This window comes from Sinocyclocheilus grahami, unplaced genomic scaffold (assembly GCF_001515645.1).
Source record: "Sinocyclocheilus grahami isolate Dianchi unplaced genomic scaffold, SAMN03320097.WGS_v1.1 scaffold20.1, whole genome shotgun sequence".
NCBI classification, from domain to species: domain Eukaryota; kingdom Metazoa; phylum Chordata; class Actinopteri; order Cypriniformes; family Cyprinidae; genus Sinocyclocheilus; species Sinocyclocheilus grahami.
Genome location: NW_015505199.1, coordinates 2,122,190 through 2,139,289, shown reverse-complemented (window position 1 = coordinate 2,139,289; position 17,100 = coordinate 2,122,190). Strand labels below are relative to the sequence as shown.

The 17,100-nt window shown below is 37.4% G+C and overlaps 2 protein-coding genes across 6 annotated transcripts in view; one reads left to right on the top strand and one right to left on the bottom strand.

Moving 5' to 3' along the window:
* The window catches only part of trmt1 (tRNA methyltransferase 1), a 9,592-nt gene extending 6,119 nt beyond the window's left edge, over positions 1–3,473 (bottom strand). Inside the window, exons 1-3 of one of the 3 annotated variants that reach the window (XM_016239115.1) lie at positions 3,099–3,473; positions 713–999; positions 411–627 (exon numbers count right to left, since the gene is read on the bottom strand). In XM_016239115.1, coding sequence (XP_016094601.1) covers positions 411–627; positions 713–960 — 465 coding nt within the window. In that variant the 5' untranslated portion in view covers positions 961–999; positions 3,099–3,473. Of the gene's footprint in view, positions 1–410; positions 628–712; positions 1,110–1,371; positions 1,567–3,098 lie in introns of those variants that run through there. The other 2 variants (XM_016239095.1, XM_016239105.1) reach the window with 2 other exon arrangements.
* A 77-nt stretch (positions 3,474–3,550) lies between these two features.
* nacc1b (nucleus accumbens associated 1, BEN and BTB (POZ) domain containing b) lies at positions 3,551–15,431 on the top strand. 3 transcript variants are annotated; one of them, XM_016239136.1, is made up of 7 exons: positions 3,551–3,628; positions 4,410–4,630; positions 7,442–8,442; positions 9,011–9,296; positions 9,777–9,874; positions 9,996–10,299; positions 14,667–15,431. In XM_016239136.1, coding segments are annotated over exons 3-7 (1,665 nt in total). In that variant the 5' UTR covers positions 3,551–3,628; positions 4,410–4,630; positions 7,442–7,466; the 3' UTR covers positions 14,668–15,431. The 3 variants fall into 3 exon arrangements, with proteins under 3 accessions (XP_016094622.1, XP_016094614.1, XP_016094631.1); XM_016239128.1 differs by lacking the exon at positions 14,667–15,431 and adding an exon at positions 10,469–11,831; XM_016239145.1 differs by lacking the exons at positions 4,410–4,630; positions 14,667–15,431 and having other exon boundaries at positions 3,554–3,628; positions 9,996–11,831.
* The last annotated feature ends 1,669 nt before the right edge of the window (positions 15,432–17,100 follow it).

The following is a 17,100-nucleotide window of genomic DNA, read 5'->3' as shown; positions in this document are numbered from 1 at the left end:
TATATATATATACATATACATATACACACACACACACACACACACACATACCTGTAGGTTTATTTATACATACTGAGAACTAATTCACATTAAAAAAAAATTGTAAGAAATAAAACTGAAATAAAATATACAATGAAAAACTTACAAAAACGTACACAAAAATTAGAAATGCTGCCATGGCCATTAAAAGAAAGTTTAAGTACTACAATTACTAAAACTAAAACTGAAATAAATAATAACAAACAAACTAATTAAAAACTATCTAATACACATGACAAGAATACATTACAAAATTACTAAAACTAAAATTAAAATCTAAAGCGAAAATAAAGCTAATTCAAAATATTAACAAATACTATAATAGAATATACATAATGATTCAAACACTAGTAATTGGCCCACACACAGACCTCACATCTTTCCCCTACAGATGCAGTGATGTACTCTTTCTTGTCACCCTCTTCTTCATTTTGCTGCTCTTTTTCAGGCTGTTCTGATGCTTCCTGGTCCTCCGTTCCGTTCTCCTCAGAGAGTCGAACCACAACTCGATCTTTCTCACCCGGGACCAGGATCCGGACACCCCTCTGAGCCAGCTGCTCCCTGGCAAACTCCGTGATCACCGCACATCTGATCAAAGAAGGTATATGGGAAGTTTAATGGCAAGATTAGAAAACAAATCATCACGAGACGTCACACTGGATGGCGTACTCACGTTAAATCTCGGTTGAACTCCTGCACAGGGTTGTAGAACACCTCATTAGCACTTGGGAATAAAATGGCAGCCTTTCCCTCCCTGACAACGGTCTCCCCTGGTAAAAGCCCAGGTTCTGTAGACCAGGTCTGACCGCTTTCTGTAGAGCTGGAGGGATTTGTGTCTTCCATTGGTACTGCTGTGGTAGCACTGTCTGCACCTGCACTGGTGGTGTCCTGGGATTCTTCAGGTTCTTTCTTGCCGTCCATCCTGAATGTTTTAAAGACACTGTGTCCTGTAGTAAGGGTCTGAAGGAAGGATATTCTCTTCTTAGGAAATGCTAAAGACAAACCAGGACACCCAACGGATGCCTGAAGTATATTTCTTGCTAACATCTACCAAAAGACAGCCTTGTGACCTGTCAACACAAAACTGATTTTAGTTAAGAAGCGCTTACAATCTCTTACATGAGATATCAATTTAAAAACAAAAAACAAATACAAGGGTTCCCACACCTTTAGACACTGTTCATGTATATAACATTAAAATGTCCATCTGATTTTTTTGACGACTCATAAAAACTATATGACCTAATTCTAAATTTAAGATAAATGTCAACTTCACATACACAATGTAACTAGCCAGGCTAGCATTAAAATGTATCTCGCCTACCAACTTACCGCTGATTATCCTTCCTAAAAGATGCTTTAGTTAAGCCATAGCAAAACATTCACGAACAAAAACAAATCAGCTCGCAAAACGTACGCTAGCGCAGAGTCCTGTCAACTGTTAGCTTAATGTTTTCAGTGAAAATTCACGTGTAGCTCATGCCGTATGTCAACTACGGAAGCCTTGTAGCACTAAAACCCTGACAGAGACGCCAGGCACTGCGCATGCGCAACTGTAAAGGAGGGTAATTTAGAAAGGTTCTTTCAGTGGAGGTTTCTCTCTTTCTTTATAAATAATAATAATTAAAGAGGCTCACAGCAATACTGAATATTGGAATAACTTTTCCTCTTTTAAAAGTCGTTTTGGAAATATGCTAAACGTAAAAGTAAACAGTGTCAGCATATCATAACACATAATATTATCATTTTATTTTATATTGCTATTTTTATTATTGTTGACGTTACGGACTCTTGTTTTTTTTTAGTCTGTGTGCTTGTTTATGCTTTTGTAACATTGTATTAAAAAAAAAACGTTTGAAATTGAATGCCAGTAATTAGTGACCAGTAAATACACAATGAAGTAAAACAAGTGTAAATTTACCATTTAATAAACATACTAATTTCCAGTGTTGGGGGTAACGCATTACAAGTAACGCGAGTAACGTAATCAGATTACTTTTTTCAAGTAACTAGTAAAGTAACGCATTACTTTTTAATTTACAAGAGAATATCTGAGTTACTTTTTCAAATAAGTACAAGTTACTTTTTTCTCCCAATTTATTGACTGACAGCTCTCCTGTCCCCACGTTGAGAGAAATCAGATGTTATTGTAGTTCTAAAATAAATATGAATATGCATTAATTCATCTCACATATAAAAAAAAAACAGATTCAGTATTCCTCAAAATGGATAAAAATAATGCAACTCAGAATATGACGCAAACCTGCAATAATTAAATGTTAAACATCACAAATATCCTTTATGTATTTAATCCCATTCTATAAAGCAATGTCTTTGCTTCTGACCTTCGATGATCCAGTTCAACCGTACTAATAAGCAAAAATTATTCTAGACAAACATTTGTGTCTTTTTTATTGCTGAAGTGTGTATTGCTGAAATTTCTTCTTCTGCATTCTACTGTACATTTACTTTCCCTTCAGCCTGAGGCTTATCAATTTCACTTTTGGTGTGAAAAGGCTTTTATATTTGCCAAAAATAGAACTTTTTTTTATTTTAAAAACAAACAAGCAAGCCCTGTCCAGATTTCAAAAGTAACGTAACGCATTACTTTCCATAAAAAGTAACTAAGTAACGTAATTAGTTACTTTTTTAACGGAGTAACGCAATATTGTAATGCATTACTTTTAAAAGTAACTTTCCCCAACACTGCTAATTTCTCTAAATCGGGTATTATATTTTTGTCATTCACAGTCTTTTTAATTGAATTGTCATTATTATTATCAACACTGTAAAGTGGTTAATATAAATAAAATTAAATACAAATTCTGAGTTGGGAAATAAGTTTGTAGTAGTAGACCACAATATTATAACTGTTCTTTGATCTCTGATGCAGCCTTAAACTTTGCAGTTGTCAAGACAGATTGTATATTTAACTATTTTCTTAATTTAAATTTCTATATTCATAATTTGATATTTAATATTTAACATAAATTCCATAAATACGTTTCCTACGTAAAGTATGCCTTCTCTGTGCAGCATTATTGTCGTGGTATACATACCTCTACAGATGCTCCTTCTGTATAAATGGCACATTCGATCTAATAATCTAATCTAGTCACGCTCTATAAACACTATGCGCCATAAAATTTGACCCCATTAGAGCGACGTGATGGACATATTTTGGAGGCGTTTAGTGCAACAACTTCTCCAGTGCGCCATGCAGAGTTGAGTTGGCATGCTGTGCGCGTAGCACCCAGACCCCTCTAGGGCTTCACCTGAGTCTAGACGCTCCACACAGCTCACTTTGCCCGCACTGCCGCACGCTCAACCACGGCCGCCTCGCGCACTGCCACTGACTCAACGGAGAGCGCGCGGCGCGACTCGTACGCATCGGCGTTCAGACAGCTTTCTTTAATTCGGTCTGTGTGATCGGTGACTCTGTGCTCTAAACCGGGTGACAGAATGATACACCCCTCGATAATTCTGTGCTCGGGCGTCTTGCCTGTGCGTTCACGGTGAATGGCTGCCCGTAGAGAGAAATAGTCGGATTCCTCCATTGAAACACTTTCCAGCAGATCGCAAGCGAGGGGTGAGTATTTTAACGCATGCACGAGCGGTTAGCGCCACTTCAAATGGGGTCAGGGGGCAACCACGTGGGTTGAACAAGGGGGTCGCATTTAGTTATTGTTGTGGCACGGGGCAATTGAGAAAGATTTGGGGGTATTGTTTTGTGAAGGTGTGCGATTGCTTTAGATGGGGGGAGGGGGGAGGGGTTTGCAAAACTTTAACCACTTCAATGACTTGCTGCCGAGAGCTTGATTTATGTTGCATCAATGCGTCCATCTATATTTTCCAACTTTTTAGCCATGCATAACATCGCTTGCATTGTTAGCACGTGTTTCTGGACGATTTGAGGATTTATACTAGAGGAGGACATTAATGTGCATTGCTTTAGACGTCAAGTAGTAAATGGTGTCTTGTCTCGCGGATCAGCCTGACTCGCCCCCAGTCCCGGGATGACCTGTTGATGTCGGGAAAAGATGGTGTCGAGACCCCCTTCCTCTTCCTCCAAAATGGAGTAGAATTTAACCACAGAATATTTGATGTGAAATCCAATGATTGCGCCGCGTGCATACAAATGACTACTTCTTAATTTGCATGCGATTTGCAAGTATGCGGCTCTAGAACGATATTATAACAATGCATGCATATGGATGTTGCTGGGCGAAACGTTTTGGTTATAGATATCATGGTATGTGCAGGACTCTAGCTCAGCCCGACATTGCATATCATTACATTGGCACCGAGGGGGCGAGAGAAACGGATGTGCGCTCCTCAATAATTCATCTATCTGACTATTTTGGTGACAGGAATATTTGAGGGCTGAGCAGCTTTTAGCTCTTTGGTCGCCGCATCAAGTTTGGAAACCAGGCAATTGGGGAATTATTTCTCATTTTTCTGCCCCCCGGGGCCCGTGCCAACCCGGAGCTCGTGTCCAGCTGGGCAGCGGTGCGGGCGCACACACTCACCGGGTACCGCAGCCCTGCCGCGGCCGCACACATCACAGAAACACCGGCGCCCGACTTTAACGGTGAGATTGCAAACTATTGTTCATTTATTACCTTAATGTTTTTAAATGAAAACTGTTGTTATTATGCCATTCTGAAATAGTGCTGTGCGAGTGATACAAAGCAAACAGTCGGAATTAAAGTGAATTAAACGGCGTTTTAGCTGCATCCTGAAGCTGAAATCACATTATAGACAATCGAAAATACTAGTTTATTCTAAAGCCCTATTCGCACGGGATAAGTATTATCTCGGGACCTCGTGTGATTTAGAAATTATTAATATTATTTTAGACCAAGTTTATAATATTTTTTTATATGTTTCTTAAATGTGATTGCTATTGGCTAAAGGACTAGCTTTAACACTTTAAACTACGAGTGTGCAATCCGAAAACTAATTATTTCCAAAATGGCATATTTACTGCAGTTACTGTTAGTGCTGATAATAAATTCATATTCATATTACATTTTCTTTAAACAGCATAAGTATCTTTCTGACATGTACATTTTTAAGTGGAAGTGGTGGCTACTAGTTATTAGAGTTATTTTTATATATATATATATATATATATATGAGAAAATAGGTCAAATGAATACAATTTAAATAAATCCATTGTAACCTTTTGAGTTAAAATATAATTTTATAAAATAAAAAATATTCTATCTATCTATCTATCTATCTATCTATCTATCTCATAAAATGGTATTATAGGCCTATAGGTTAAAAGGAGTATAATTGTATAAACGGATGTTTCTTTGAAAACAAGTAGAGGTTTTGTAACTGAGCAAAACCTTGCTGCTCTGCCAGACGAATCTTTGATCTGCTTGCTTTAACCTCCTGACCGACCTTTGTACAAAGACACAAAGCAAGAAGTTGTGAAGAGTGAAATTACTCAGAACACCTTTAGTGGGGATTTTTGATTAAACTGTAAGGTACTTTTCAGTAGCTTTGTCTTATTACTCTATAAAAAGATCCTGTGATGATGAACACAGAACTTTTGGTTGTTAAGAATTGTTAAAACATTTTGTGAGGTACATTTATACAAGTTTTGAGTTAATCTATATTGCATTATACATTTAATGATTTAGCTGACACTTTTGTCCAAAGCGACTTAGAAATGAGGAATACAACAAGTGATTTATCATAAGGAGGCAATAACACGAGAAGTGCTGGCATTACGAAGTTTCGAACATTGTTCAGAAAAGTAGAAGTTAGATAAAGGAGGGACAGGAATAGTGAAAGCATAGAAAGTGAAGCAGGACGCAGGTTAAGTGCTCATTAGCAGAAGGATTGAACACAAGTAAACAATGCGTATGAAGTAACTGCACTTAAGTTTGAGTGTTGTTGGTCACACAGAGTACATACAGATATGATTTTATATAAAGTGCAACCAGAAACCTCAAAATCTCAAACAGAGGTTGGATAGCATAATACAGGATGACATAGTCCTAATTGGCTGATATATGACCCCTAGATAGTCATTGCATCAGGGATCTGCTCTAATTTTCTGTTAAAGAATATTTATTGAACCACTTCCTGTGTGCCATCTGTTCATCTTTTGCTTCTATAAAGGATTTTGTTTGTTGGAAAGTACGTGTTGACCTTTGAGAGTATTTGTATGATCCTAAAAAGAATAGACTAGTATTATAAATTGTTTATGACCCATAGATCTTCGGTTATATTAAGAATGTGTATCAACATGTATTGCTTTTGTTCATTGTCTAATTTCTTGGGGACAATGTATGCATTTTCTGTTTCTATGTTATGGACTTGACACTCGTGGGATGTTGTTTATGAGACTGCATGCACTGACCTTGGAGTTAGACAGTTAGAACAGCGAGAACCACTATGTCCCCATGGTTTCATAAGAATAGATGATGATAAACTGCAAGTGTGTGTGTGGTGATTCCAGAAATCTTTAAAGCTTTATTTAAGAGTCACATTGTTAATTTAGGTAAGACCATTTTTGTGAATCTTTTTTTCACTACAGAAATGTTTCTGCGCTAATATTCAAAATTGACTGTAAAGGCATTTATAATGTTACAATTTACATATTTTTATTTCAAATAAATGCTGTTGTTCTTTTGAACTTTATATTCATAAAATTATCATGAAAAAATGTACAAATGTTTTAAGCATAGATAATATGAAGAATTATCTTTAAAAAAAACTGTGGAGTAATGGCTGCTGAAAATTCAGCTTTGCAACCACAGAAATCAATTATATGCTTTAAATATATTAAAATAAAAAAGTTATTTTAAACAAACAGTATTAGTGCTTTTACTGTATTTTCAGTCAAATCAATACAGTCTTGATGAACATTAGAGACGTAACACTAAAAACACTAAAAAATCTAACCAAACCCATACTTTTGAACGGTAGATGTGTATCTACGCATACCATTTTTGTGTCCTATAAAGTCATTTTGTGGAAACTTTTTTTGATTATTTTGAAAATGGAACTTAATATTTTTAGCCCATTGTTTTCTTAAAAACAATGTTTAATTATGGTTATTAATGTATGAATATACCTGTCCTCATATTCCATTGGTAAGCATTTAAGGAATCTGCACATTTTTTCAAATTTTCCTCGCTGTTGGAATTTTGGTGGGAAAATTGATTGAATTCTGCAAAATAAACACCCGATGGGTGGGACTATGTAGGATTTTGAATGACAAGTTGAATTTTGTGGAAATCTGAAGATATTTTTGCACCCATCTGTAGGTGTGGATTCTGTACAGGCCCTGCCCATTTGTCATTATTATAAGAACTCTAGAACTAAGGTGAAAAATTCTAAATTATTATACCAGAGTGTTTTGTGTTTTCTTTTTCCACAGACTCTGTAGTACTGGGCTTTACGATATGGCTCAGATGCTGCAGATGGCGATTCCCAACTTTGGCAACAATGTCTTGGAGTGTCTTAATGAGCAGAGACTTCAGGGACTGTACTGTGATGTGTCAGTGGTGGTGAAGGGTCACGCATTTAAAGCCCACCGGGCAGTGCTGGCTGCCAGCAGCTCCTACTTTCGAGATTTGTTCAACTCTGGAAGTAAGAGCTCTGTCGTGGAGTTACCACCAGCGGTCCAGCCTCAGAGCTTCCAGCAGATCCTTTCCTTCTGTTACACTGGCCGACTTAGCATGAACTTGGGCGATCAGTTTCTCTTAATGTACACAGCAGGATTCCTGCAGATTCAGCAGATTATGGAAAAAGGCACAGAGTTCTTCCTAAAGGTCAGCTCACCAAGTTGTGACTCACAGGGTCTTCACACAGAAGAAACACCACCCTCAGAACCCCAGAGCCCCGTTACTCAAACTGGGAGTGGTACAGTAGGAGGGTGTGCGGTTGCAACGGCTCGACCTGCTTCCTGCCTAACGCCCCTTCCTTTGGTGTCAAGGGTGAAGACAGAGCAGCAACCTCAAGCCCAGCAGTCCCAACAAGAAGCATCATCATATTCAGTGGTTTGCACTCCAGTTGCTAAGCGTCTTTGGGAGGGAGGTAGCCGTGAAGGAGGTGGAGGATCAGGAGGAGGGGGAGGTATGAGGAAAGCAGCCCGCTATTCACAGGAAGTGGCACGGGGCACGGGAGGGGCACCGCCTCAAAGTGCAGCCTTATTGGGTGGAAGCGGTAATAGCAACAACAACAACAATAACAACAACAGCAGTAACATGCCAGAAGGCACCAGCCCAGGCACCCCCAGCATGTACACCAGTGACTCGCCAATCTCTTACCACGATGATGATGAAGAAGAGGAAATCACAGATGAAACAACTGAAGAACAGTACAGACAGATCTGTAATATGTACACTATGTACAGCATGTTGAATGTAGGGGCAACAGGTAAGAATAGTTGAACTAAAATTAATTTCATTGATAGGTTGCTGATACTTATCAAGTAAATTTATTAACTGACACTTCTGAACACCACATTGTGATAAGAGACTTTACTATGTTGTAAAATTGTGGGAAATAAATTGGGCCAAGTATCGAGCCCTGAGGAACTCCATCAATAGGATTATTGAAAAGTAATCATACAGACAACAAACCAAACAAAGCTCATTTGCTTTGCTTTGTAGACCTTTTTTAAACATATTTTTAAAATATAGTTTTATTGTTATTAAGAAAAGTCAGAATTACTTATATACTCTAAACAATAGGTTAAACTTAGGTTTAAACAATAGGTTATAATTGTTTCATCATTGCTCCTCCATTCACTTTCCCCCCCAAAAAATTAATTCAAAGCAAAATATATAAGTTTGTTTATTTAAAATGTATTTAGTTTATGTAATTTTTAAAAATATATTTGTTTATCTTTTTAGCTATTTATCTGCAGATTTATAGGCCGTTTAGGGTCAATATATGTTTTTTTATTTTAAAATATTTCTCTCCCTTTGTAATTCTGGTTCAGCCAGCGAACGAGTGGAGTCACTACCAGACCACCTCACAGTTGAATCAAGGGGAAGAGGAGTTCGAGTGAGGCAAGATCTGGCCTCTCTTCCCACTGAGCTCATTGCGCAGATCGGAAACCGCTGTCATTCTAAACTCTATGAAGAAGGTGACCCTGCTGAGAAACTGGAGCTAGTAACAGGCACCAGTGTTTTTATTTCACGTGCTCAGCTGATGAACTGCCACGTTAGTGCAGGCACACGCCACAAAGTGTTGCTCAGGCGGCTCCTTGCTGCCTTTTTTGACCGGTGAGTGAAGTTTTTGACCTTTATTCAGCAGGAAAAAAAATAAACTGTAATTAGTATTTAAAGGAATTGTTCACACACACACAAAAAATTGTCATGATTTACCCACCCTTATGACTTCCTTTTGCCACAATGGAGATATTTAGCATAATGTCAAAGTTGCTCTTTTCCATACAGTGAAAGTTAATTGTCATACAGGTTTGGAATGATATGAGGGTGACTAAATGATTCCAAAATGTTCATTTTTTGAGTGAACTAGCTCTTTAAAAGTAAAAATGTAAAATTAAGTTATTAATGGAAAATCGACCGATTATTTTAGGGTTTTAAAAAGTTACTTTTTTTAAGACCACAAAACAGTCCACAAAAAACTTGGTTTGCTGAACAGTTTTCTTGGTTTTGAATCCCAGTTGCTCTTGGAAATTACAGGCCAGATTTGTATGTGTTTCTTTTAAAGTGTATCATCCTTCTTTATTTTTCCTGTAGAAGCACCCTTGCAAACAGCTGTGGGACAGGCATTCGGTCCTCCACAAATGACCCCAACCGCAAGCCACTCGACAGTCGGATTCTCCATGCTGTTAAGTGTAAGTTGTGGTAAAAGCAGTTTTATCTACTTTAAGTTTTCAAGCATCATTCAAAATAGCTATGTGTAAAAAGTGCATGATAAACTAAACTAACTTCTTTTTTTGTTCTCTTTATCTCTAGTTTACTGCCAGAATTTTGCTCCTAGTTTCAAAGAGAGCGAAATGAACGCGATCGCTGCAGACATGTGCACTAATGCACGCCGCGTAGTACGCAAGAGCTGGATTCCGAAACTGAAGATCCTGATGGCAGAAAGTGACGCTTATGCCAACTTTCTTCCGGACGCTTCCAAATTGGAGTCTGATGGCTTGGCTGTGGAGCATGCTTTTGAAACAGGATCCCTAGAAGGTGGTACAGCCTCTGAATCTGGCCAGTCATCTGCAGATGCCCTGCAAGGTGTGAGCGGGGAGGGTAACAGCTTGTTTTAGTGAGTAACACTACCATAGTTCAGCTATTCATTCCTCTTCCACTCCTCCATTGCATCCCAGTCTCACCTTGGGCGTTGATGTCATTTGGGAGCAGTGAAGTGTATCTTTATGAAGACTTTATGTTGTTGAATCTCACTTCAGAAACTGGTACTTTTTATTTCCTTGTAGATTTTATTTCCTTGAGGCCCTCCTTGTCAAACTGCAGAAACACATTCCCGAAGAGGAGGGTACTATAGGTATATTTGGGATGAGCGGAAGTGGAAATGGTGTCTGGAAGCTCCTATCCAGTCTGAAAACACTGTCATGATTCTGAATATCTTTTTGGAGAATCCAGAAAGTTAATGTTGCTGGACATAAGATTGTATTCATCTGTTAATATTTAGTGGCTGTGTACCTGCTTTCTGGACCCCATTTCCTCTTTCTGCACCCTGAGACACCTTTACTTTTTTTCTTTTAAATTACATTTTCTTTTTATCTGAACAACATTTGTAATTTTTTTTTCTTTTTGCCAGCTATTCAACTTTTTGTCTTGCCAAGTATCCCAAGAGAGGCAATGTGTCATTTATGAATGTAATGAATTTGTAAGAGGCAATCTGTTTATCTGAAACTACTGTTGAGTTTTGATAGAGAGAGTCTGTGCAAGATTCTCACCTTTTGATCAACGAATAGTGAATTGTTGTCCACATGTTTTTGCATTATTTTAATCATTTTATTTTGGTATATTACCAAGGCTTGATATTGTTACTTTGGTTTATTTTAATCAAATCGTCACGAGTTTTTACTGTCAAATATCTCCAAAGCAAATCCCAAAACACTCCCACAAATTTAAAAATCATTAAGGCCTTTTAAATTTGTCTTTCTGTTCTTAGTAGTTTTGCACAACACATGACGTAGGACTGGCATCTGTGTGTTGTGTAAATGAGTGTGTATGGAGGCTGTAGTATTTGATGTGCTGTATCTCACAGTTGACTGCTTCATGCACCGATCGCACAAGCGTGGTGCATGCTGCCGCGTGATGCATTCTGACATACTACGCCTCAGCGCCTCTGACAGAGATGCACTAAATGCTCTGATGAGTGCAGTATTAGAGATTGGCACTGAACAGGCATCAGTGCCCTAGCTATGGTGGTTCTAAACTACTAAAGACCACTCTGAGAGTGGAAGCTGTTTTTTTTTTTTTTTATGCGGATTTGAAAAGTCCATTTTTAATTGTCTCTTGATGGCTTTCGGGTTTTAGAAAGAGTAGTTCTTGAAGTCTGTAATGCTAATGAAGAGCTGTTGTAACCACAGGTTTGGAGATGAAAGTGACCATGCCATTTAAAGTGTAGTTGCACTCTTAAAATATTTAAGGATGTGTTCAAATTAGATTTCCAAAGCATGACCTGCATCTTCAGGTGTTTTAAGCACACTTATGTCATGAAATGTGGACTGTATTGTTTGAATTTTTGATTATGGCTGAAGAAAGGCTATGATTGGACAAGATAATCTCAGTCCAAAAGAGTAAAATAAGTTTTAACCTAAAAACTAAATTATTTACACACAACCTTGTTATTTGTGCATTTTAAAGGGGTGGTTCAGTGGTTTTATTCTAGGCTTGATTGTGTTTATGGGGTGCAGTCTAACATGTGTTAATGCTTCGTTTTTTAAAAAACGCATTATTTTTTCACATAATTTCACATTATTTGTTACCTTTATTCCACACTGCTCTGTCCCTTCTCTGAGAAATGCGCTGATCAATTTTCTGCTTTTATGAAGCCCCTCCCTCAGAAATAGGCGATGGGCTCTGATTGGTTAGCTAGCCCAGTGTGTTGTGATTGGCTAAACCACGTCTAGTGCGCGTCTAAACATCCCGCCCCTCTCCTCAACGGCATGTGCTCTGGTTGTATTGTAAACAACGGCCTCCTTAATATCGTCGTTAATATCTGATAATATAATATCAGTTTGAGCCCGATTGAGAAGCAGAGGATATTATTGAAGAGGATCGTGCAGAACCTGTGCAAGCACGGCTTTTAATGGTAGGCCTATGTTTTTTGTTTGTTGTTGTCTCATACTTTTAGATATGCTGTTATTTGTAAATGCTACTGCTTATGTTAGCTTTTAATATCCTGATTAAAGCTTTAATACAGAACGGCAACTGTACGCGGGTCCATGTTTAAGGCTTCTCATAGCTATGTGAAAATAAGTGTATAATTGTAACGGTTAATTGCTGGAGCTGTGGAAGTTAGTGGGTAAGCACTATCACTTGCTGAATGAGAGCGAGAGAGATGCAGAGCGTGTGCAGAGTAGGGGAACGCGAGGGACAGTATTAAGAACTGCTGCTTTAGAACATTGATTTTGAAACTCGTGAATCCATTAGAATTGTTAGAAGACGGAATCACGATTCATATATGAATAGATTTTTACGTGCACCTCTAGTTTTCTCTTCCTCTTCTCTAAAGCAGCGCAGCATGGCCTCGACCCCTTTGCTGCCTTTTCCCGAGGGCGGGGTTTATCTGGGTTTGTGATGTCACGACCCCGGTAAGTAACTTGTTGTAGTCCCTACCAGCCGTTTTTGTAGGCATTAAACTGCCAGAATTTTAAAAGACGATATCTCCGTTTGCATTGAACTTTCAGCTTCGTAACTTAGCAGATATTGTTTATGCTCAAACAGCAACATTACACACTAACTAACATTAAAAAAAGTGAAATTGCAATCAACCACCCCTTTAAAATGTTTAAATTTTTTTAACCTCTTCTTTTAAAAGGATAATTCAACCAAAAATGAAAATTGTCATCATCTACTCACCCATCCATTCCATCCAAACCTGTATGACTTTCTTTATTTTGTGAAACACAAAAGAAGATATTTTGAAGATGTTGGTATCAAGCGAGTTTGATGTTTTGAAGAATGTATTCTATTGTATGGACCAAAAAAAAAAGAAAAAGATATTGCTCAAAATATATAATACATAATTAAATAAAGATATATTATTATACTATAATCATAAAAACATGAAATACTGTTTTGGGTGAACTATCAATTTAAAACAAAAATACAAATTTTAAACCCTTTTAGTTAGACATTTCATAGGGGTGAAAAAAAGAACAAAAAAGGCAAGTTTTTTTAAAAAGATGGCAGCTTAAGTCTGTCAGTACTTAGTGGGTAAGCACTATCACTTGCTGAATGAGAGCGAGAGAGATGCAGAGCGTGTGCAGAGTAGGGGAACGCGAGGGACAGTATTAAGAACTGCTGCTTTAGAACATTGATTTTGAAACTTGTGAATCCATTAGAATTGTTAGAAGACGGAATCACGATTCATATATGAATAGATTTTTACGTGCACCTCTAGTTTTCTCTTCCTCTTCTCTAAAGCAGCGCAGCATGGCCTCGACCCCTTTGCTGCCTTTTCCCGAGGGCGGGGTTTATCTGGGTTTGTGATGTCACGAACCCGGTAAGTAACTTGTTGTAGTCCCTACCAGCCGTTTTTGTAGGCATTAAACTGCCAGAATTTTAAAAGACGATATCTCCGTTTGCATTGAACTTTCAGCTTCGTAACTTAGCAGATATTGTTTATGATCAAACAGCAACATTACACACTTACTAACATTAAAAAAAGTGAAATTGCAATCAACCACCCCTTTAAAATGTTTAAATTTTTTTAACCTCTTCTTTTAAAAGGATAATTCACCCAAAAATGAAAATTGTCATCATCTACTCACCCATCCATTCCATCCAAACCTGTATGACTTTCTTTATTTTGTGAAACACAAAAGAAGATATTTTGAAGATGTTGGTATCAAACGAGTTTGATGTTTTGAAGAATGTATTCTATTGTATGGACCAAAAAAAAAAGAAAAAGATATTGCTCAAAATATATAATACATAATTAAATAAAGATATATTATTATACTATAATCATAAAAACATGAAATACTGTTTTGGGTGAACTATCAATTTAAAACAAAAATACAAATTTTAAACCCTTTTAGTTAGACATTTCATAGGGGTGAAAAAAAGAACAAAAAAGGCAAGTTTTTTTAAAAAGATGGCAGCTTAAGTCTGTCAGTACACTGCACTGGGCCAGACTTTTACCTCTCATCCACGTGGTACGATCCTAAGAGACTGCACCAAGTCTTAATCATAGTTACGATAGGATGAGCATGAGATATTTGCACAGAAATCTGAACTGGATTGTTCAGCACTGCCTTAAAGAGTGGAAGTTCCTGCCTGGGAGTCTTACACAGCCAGTCTGTGACAGAAAAGTGAAAGAATTTGTGGGAAGGGGAGGGCACTGAATGCCTGGATGATCCTGTATGTATGCGTGCTGGTGTGCTCCACTACTTTTTCCTCAGAGTTTGAGCCTCTTTTTTTAATTTCCATTTTTAGAGACACGCATGCTAATGTCTGTGCATTCATGTGAGGAGGCTGACAGGAAACCAACCGTGAGTGTGTGCCAGAGGCATGCTTTTTATATGTGTGCGTTTGTTTATGTGTACGTGCTCAAATGTAAGTCTGGTTTTTGTGTGCCAAATGCACGTCTGAGAGACGGTGCGTGTGTGGTGTTGGTGTATGACTGGAATATGTGCATTGTGTGTGCGTATGCAGAGATCAGAGAGCTCTGTTTGTTTTTGTCTGACTCAGAGAGGGAGACATACAGCGCAGACGCAAGCAGAGAGGGGAGGGATTGGTATTGGTGAGGAGATGGATGCTCTCACACACACACACACACACACAACTGGTGCAGTGAGCCATTTTCCAAATGGAGGCATCAAACGTACGCTTTGACTAAAAAACCATCAGCTTGCATTGAATCTCATCTGATTTGGCTTCTTTGATTTTGTTTCTTCATTAAAGAGTTAACATGAAATCAAAATTGATCCAATTTACTGTCTGAATACACATTTCTGTGGTTTTGTGTATAAAACTTTGCATAGATTTTATACACACAAGAATCCATGCAAACAGCAGATTTTGAGTATAATTAAATGGCTTCAGATTTATAAAAGCGTATGTTTGTCAGAACTTGTGAAAAGAAAGTTCACTTTTCCAGCCTCCTCGTCTTTTTGAAATAACCATATATGGAACTTATGGAGCTTTTTATTATTCATAACTTTTTTCCGTATAATTTACATATGCAGAATTTCATCCAAATACAACTGCATTTAAAGTTTGCGTGAAATAAAAATTCACCATATCTATCTTACATTCATAAATCTATATATATATCTATATCTATATGTGATCCTGGACCACAAAACCAGTCATAAGGGTACATTTTTTGAAATAGAGATTTATATATCACCCGAAAGCTGAATAAATAAGCTTTTTTTGATAATAATTGATGGATGGGTATGTTAGGATCGGACAATATTTGGCCGAGATACAACTATTTGAAAATCTGAGGGTGCAAAAAAAATCTAAATACTGAGAAAATCGCCTTTACGAAATTTACAAAATATCTTAATGGAACATGATCTTTACTTAATATCTTGATTTTTGGCATAAAAGAAAAATCAATCATTTTGACCCATACATTGTTTTTTTGGCTATTGCTAAAAATATACCCAAGCGACTTATGTGTGAAAATGATGCAACTAGACCTTCCAGTGAAAATGACAGACTTCTTTCTGGTGATGTATGTGGTTGTTTTTCTGTCATTTTGTCCATTTAAACCCTGCTCCTTTAAGATTGCGTTCATCTGCCTCCACTTTTTGAATTTGTTCACATTTTGAAATCCAATCAAAACCCGATGTATAGAACCAAGTCCTGCCCCATCATGCTTTTAGGAAGCATCCAGCATGCATGTCCATGAGGGCTGGATTTGTGATGTTTTCAACTCACGAAAACACTTCTTAACATGTTCTGCTCAGTAGTGCATTGGTGAGATTGGGTACACGGTGTGCGCTGAACTCGATGAACTTTTAGTGGAATTATCCCGTGTATAATTTCAACCCCTGACCTGCACACTGGTCTTACGTGCAGGATCCTCTAATTTAACAATTAAACAAAGTATTATTATTATGTTATACTAAAGAATCATCTAAGTCAGACAGAACAAATGAGGTTAGGCTTTGGATGCTTTGAGACACATAACAATGAATACCACACACACACACACAAAAAGAGTAATAGAATGCATGGGAAACTATATATCTTTGTTTTTATTAGCTATGATTTTGTTTTGTTCTACTCTAGAATAGTGCTTGGCCATTGAGATGCTACTAATTTAACATAGACTGTAGATTTGCCAAGCGTTTTGTAAAGGAACATCATGAAATTTACAGTAGCTAGGAGCAAGAGAAATGTTATATTTTTGCTTTGTAAGTGCTGGGAAGGGATGAGGGCAGCTGAAACTAGCTAAGAGGGTATTTACTGTATAAAAATGTCAATTTTCAAAAGTTGGGGAGTTGGGGTCTATAAGCACTGCAAGCTATTTTTATTACGTCTTTCTGTCTTAAATCTTTTTTTGTTACTGAATTGGTTTGCTGGTAAAGGTGATGTTTAAATGTCATTGAATGGCTCATAAATGAGCGCCACCTGGTGTCGGACTTGATGCCATGCAGTTACTTCTCCTGATCATTAAGGGACAGCAAACCTTTTAATTTGACTTGATCTTTAATTTAATAACCCCTTGCCAAAAGAAAACGTACACAACTGTGTAAAATGTTTTTGAACTGCCAAATATAAGGAAATGCTATTGCGTATATTCAGATCGGGAATAAATAGTCTCTGCTGGTGTTTACCAATGTGATGATCAAAACAATCAATACATATGACACTTTATTAACAAACAACCAATATGGGGATTTGCTAAAGCTAT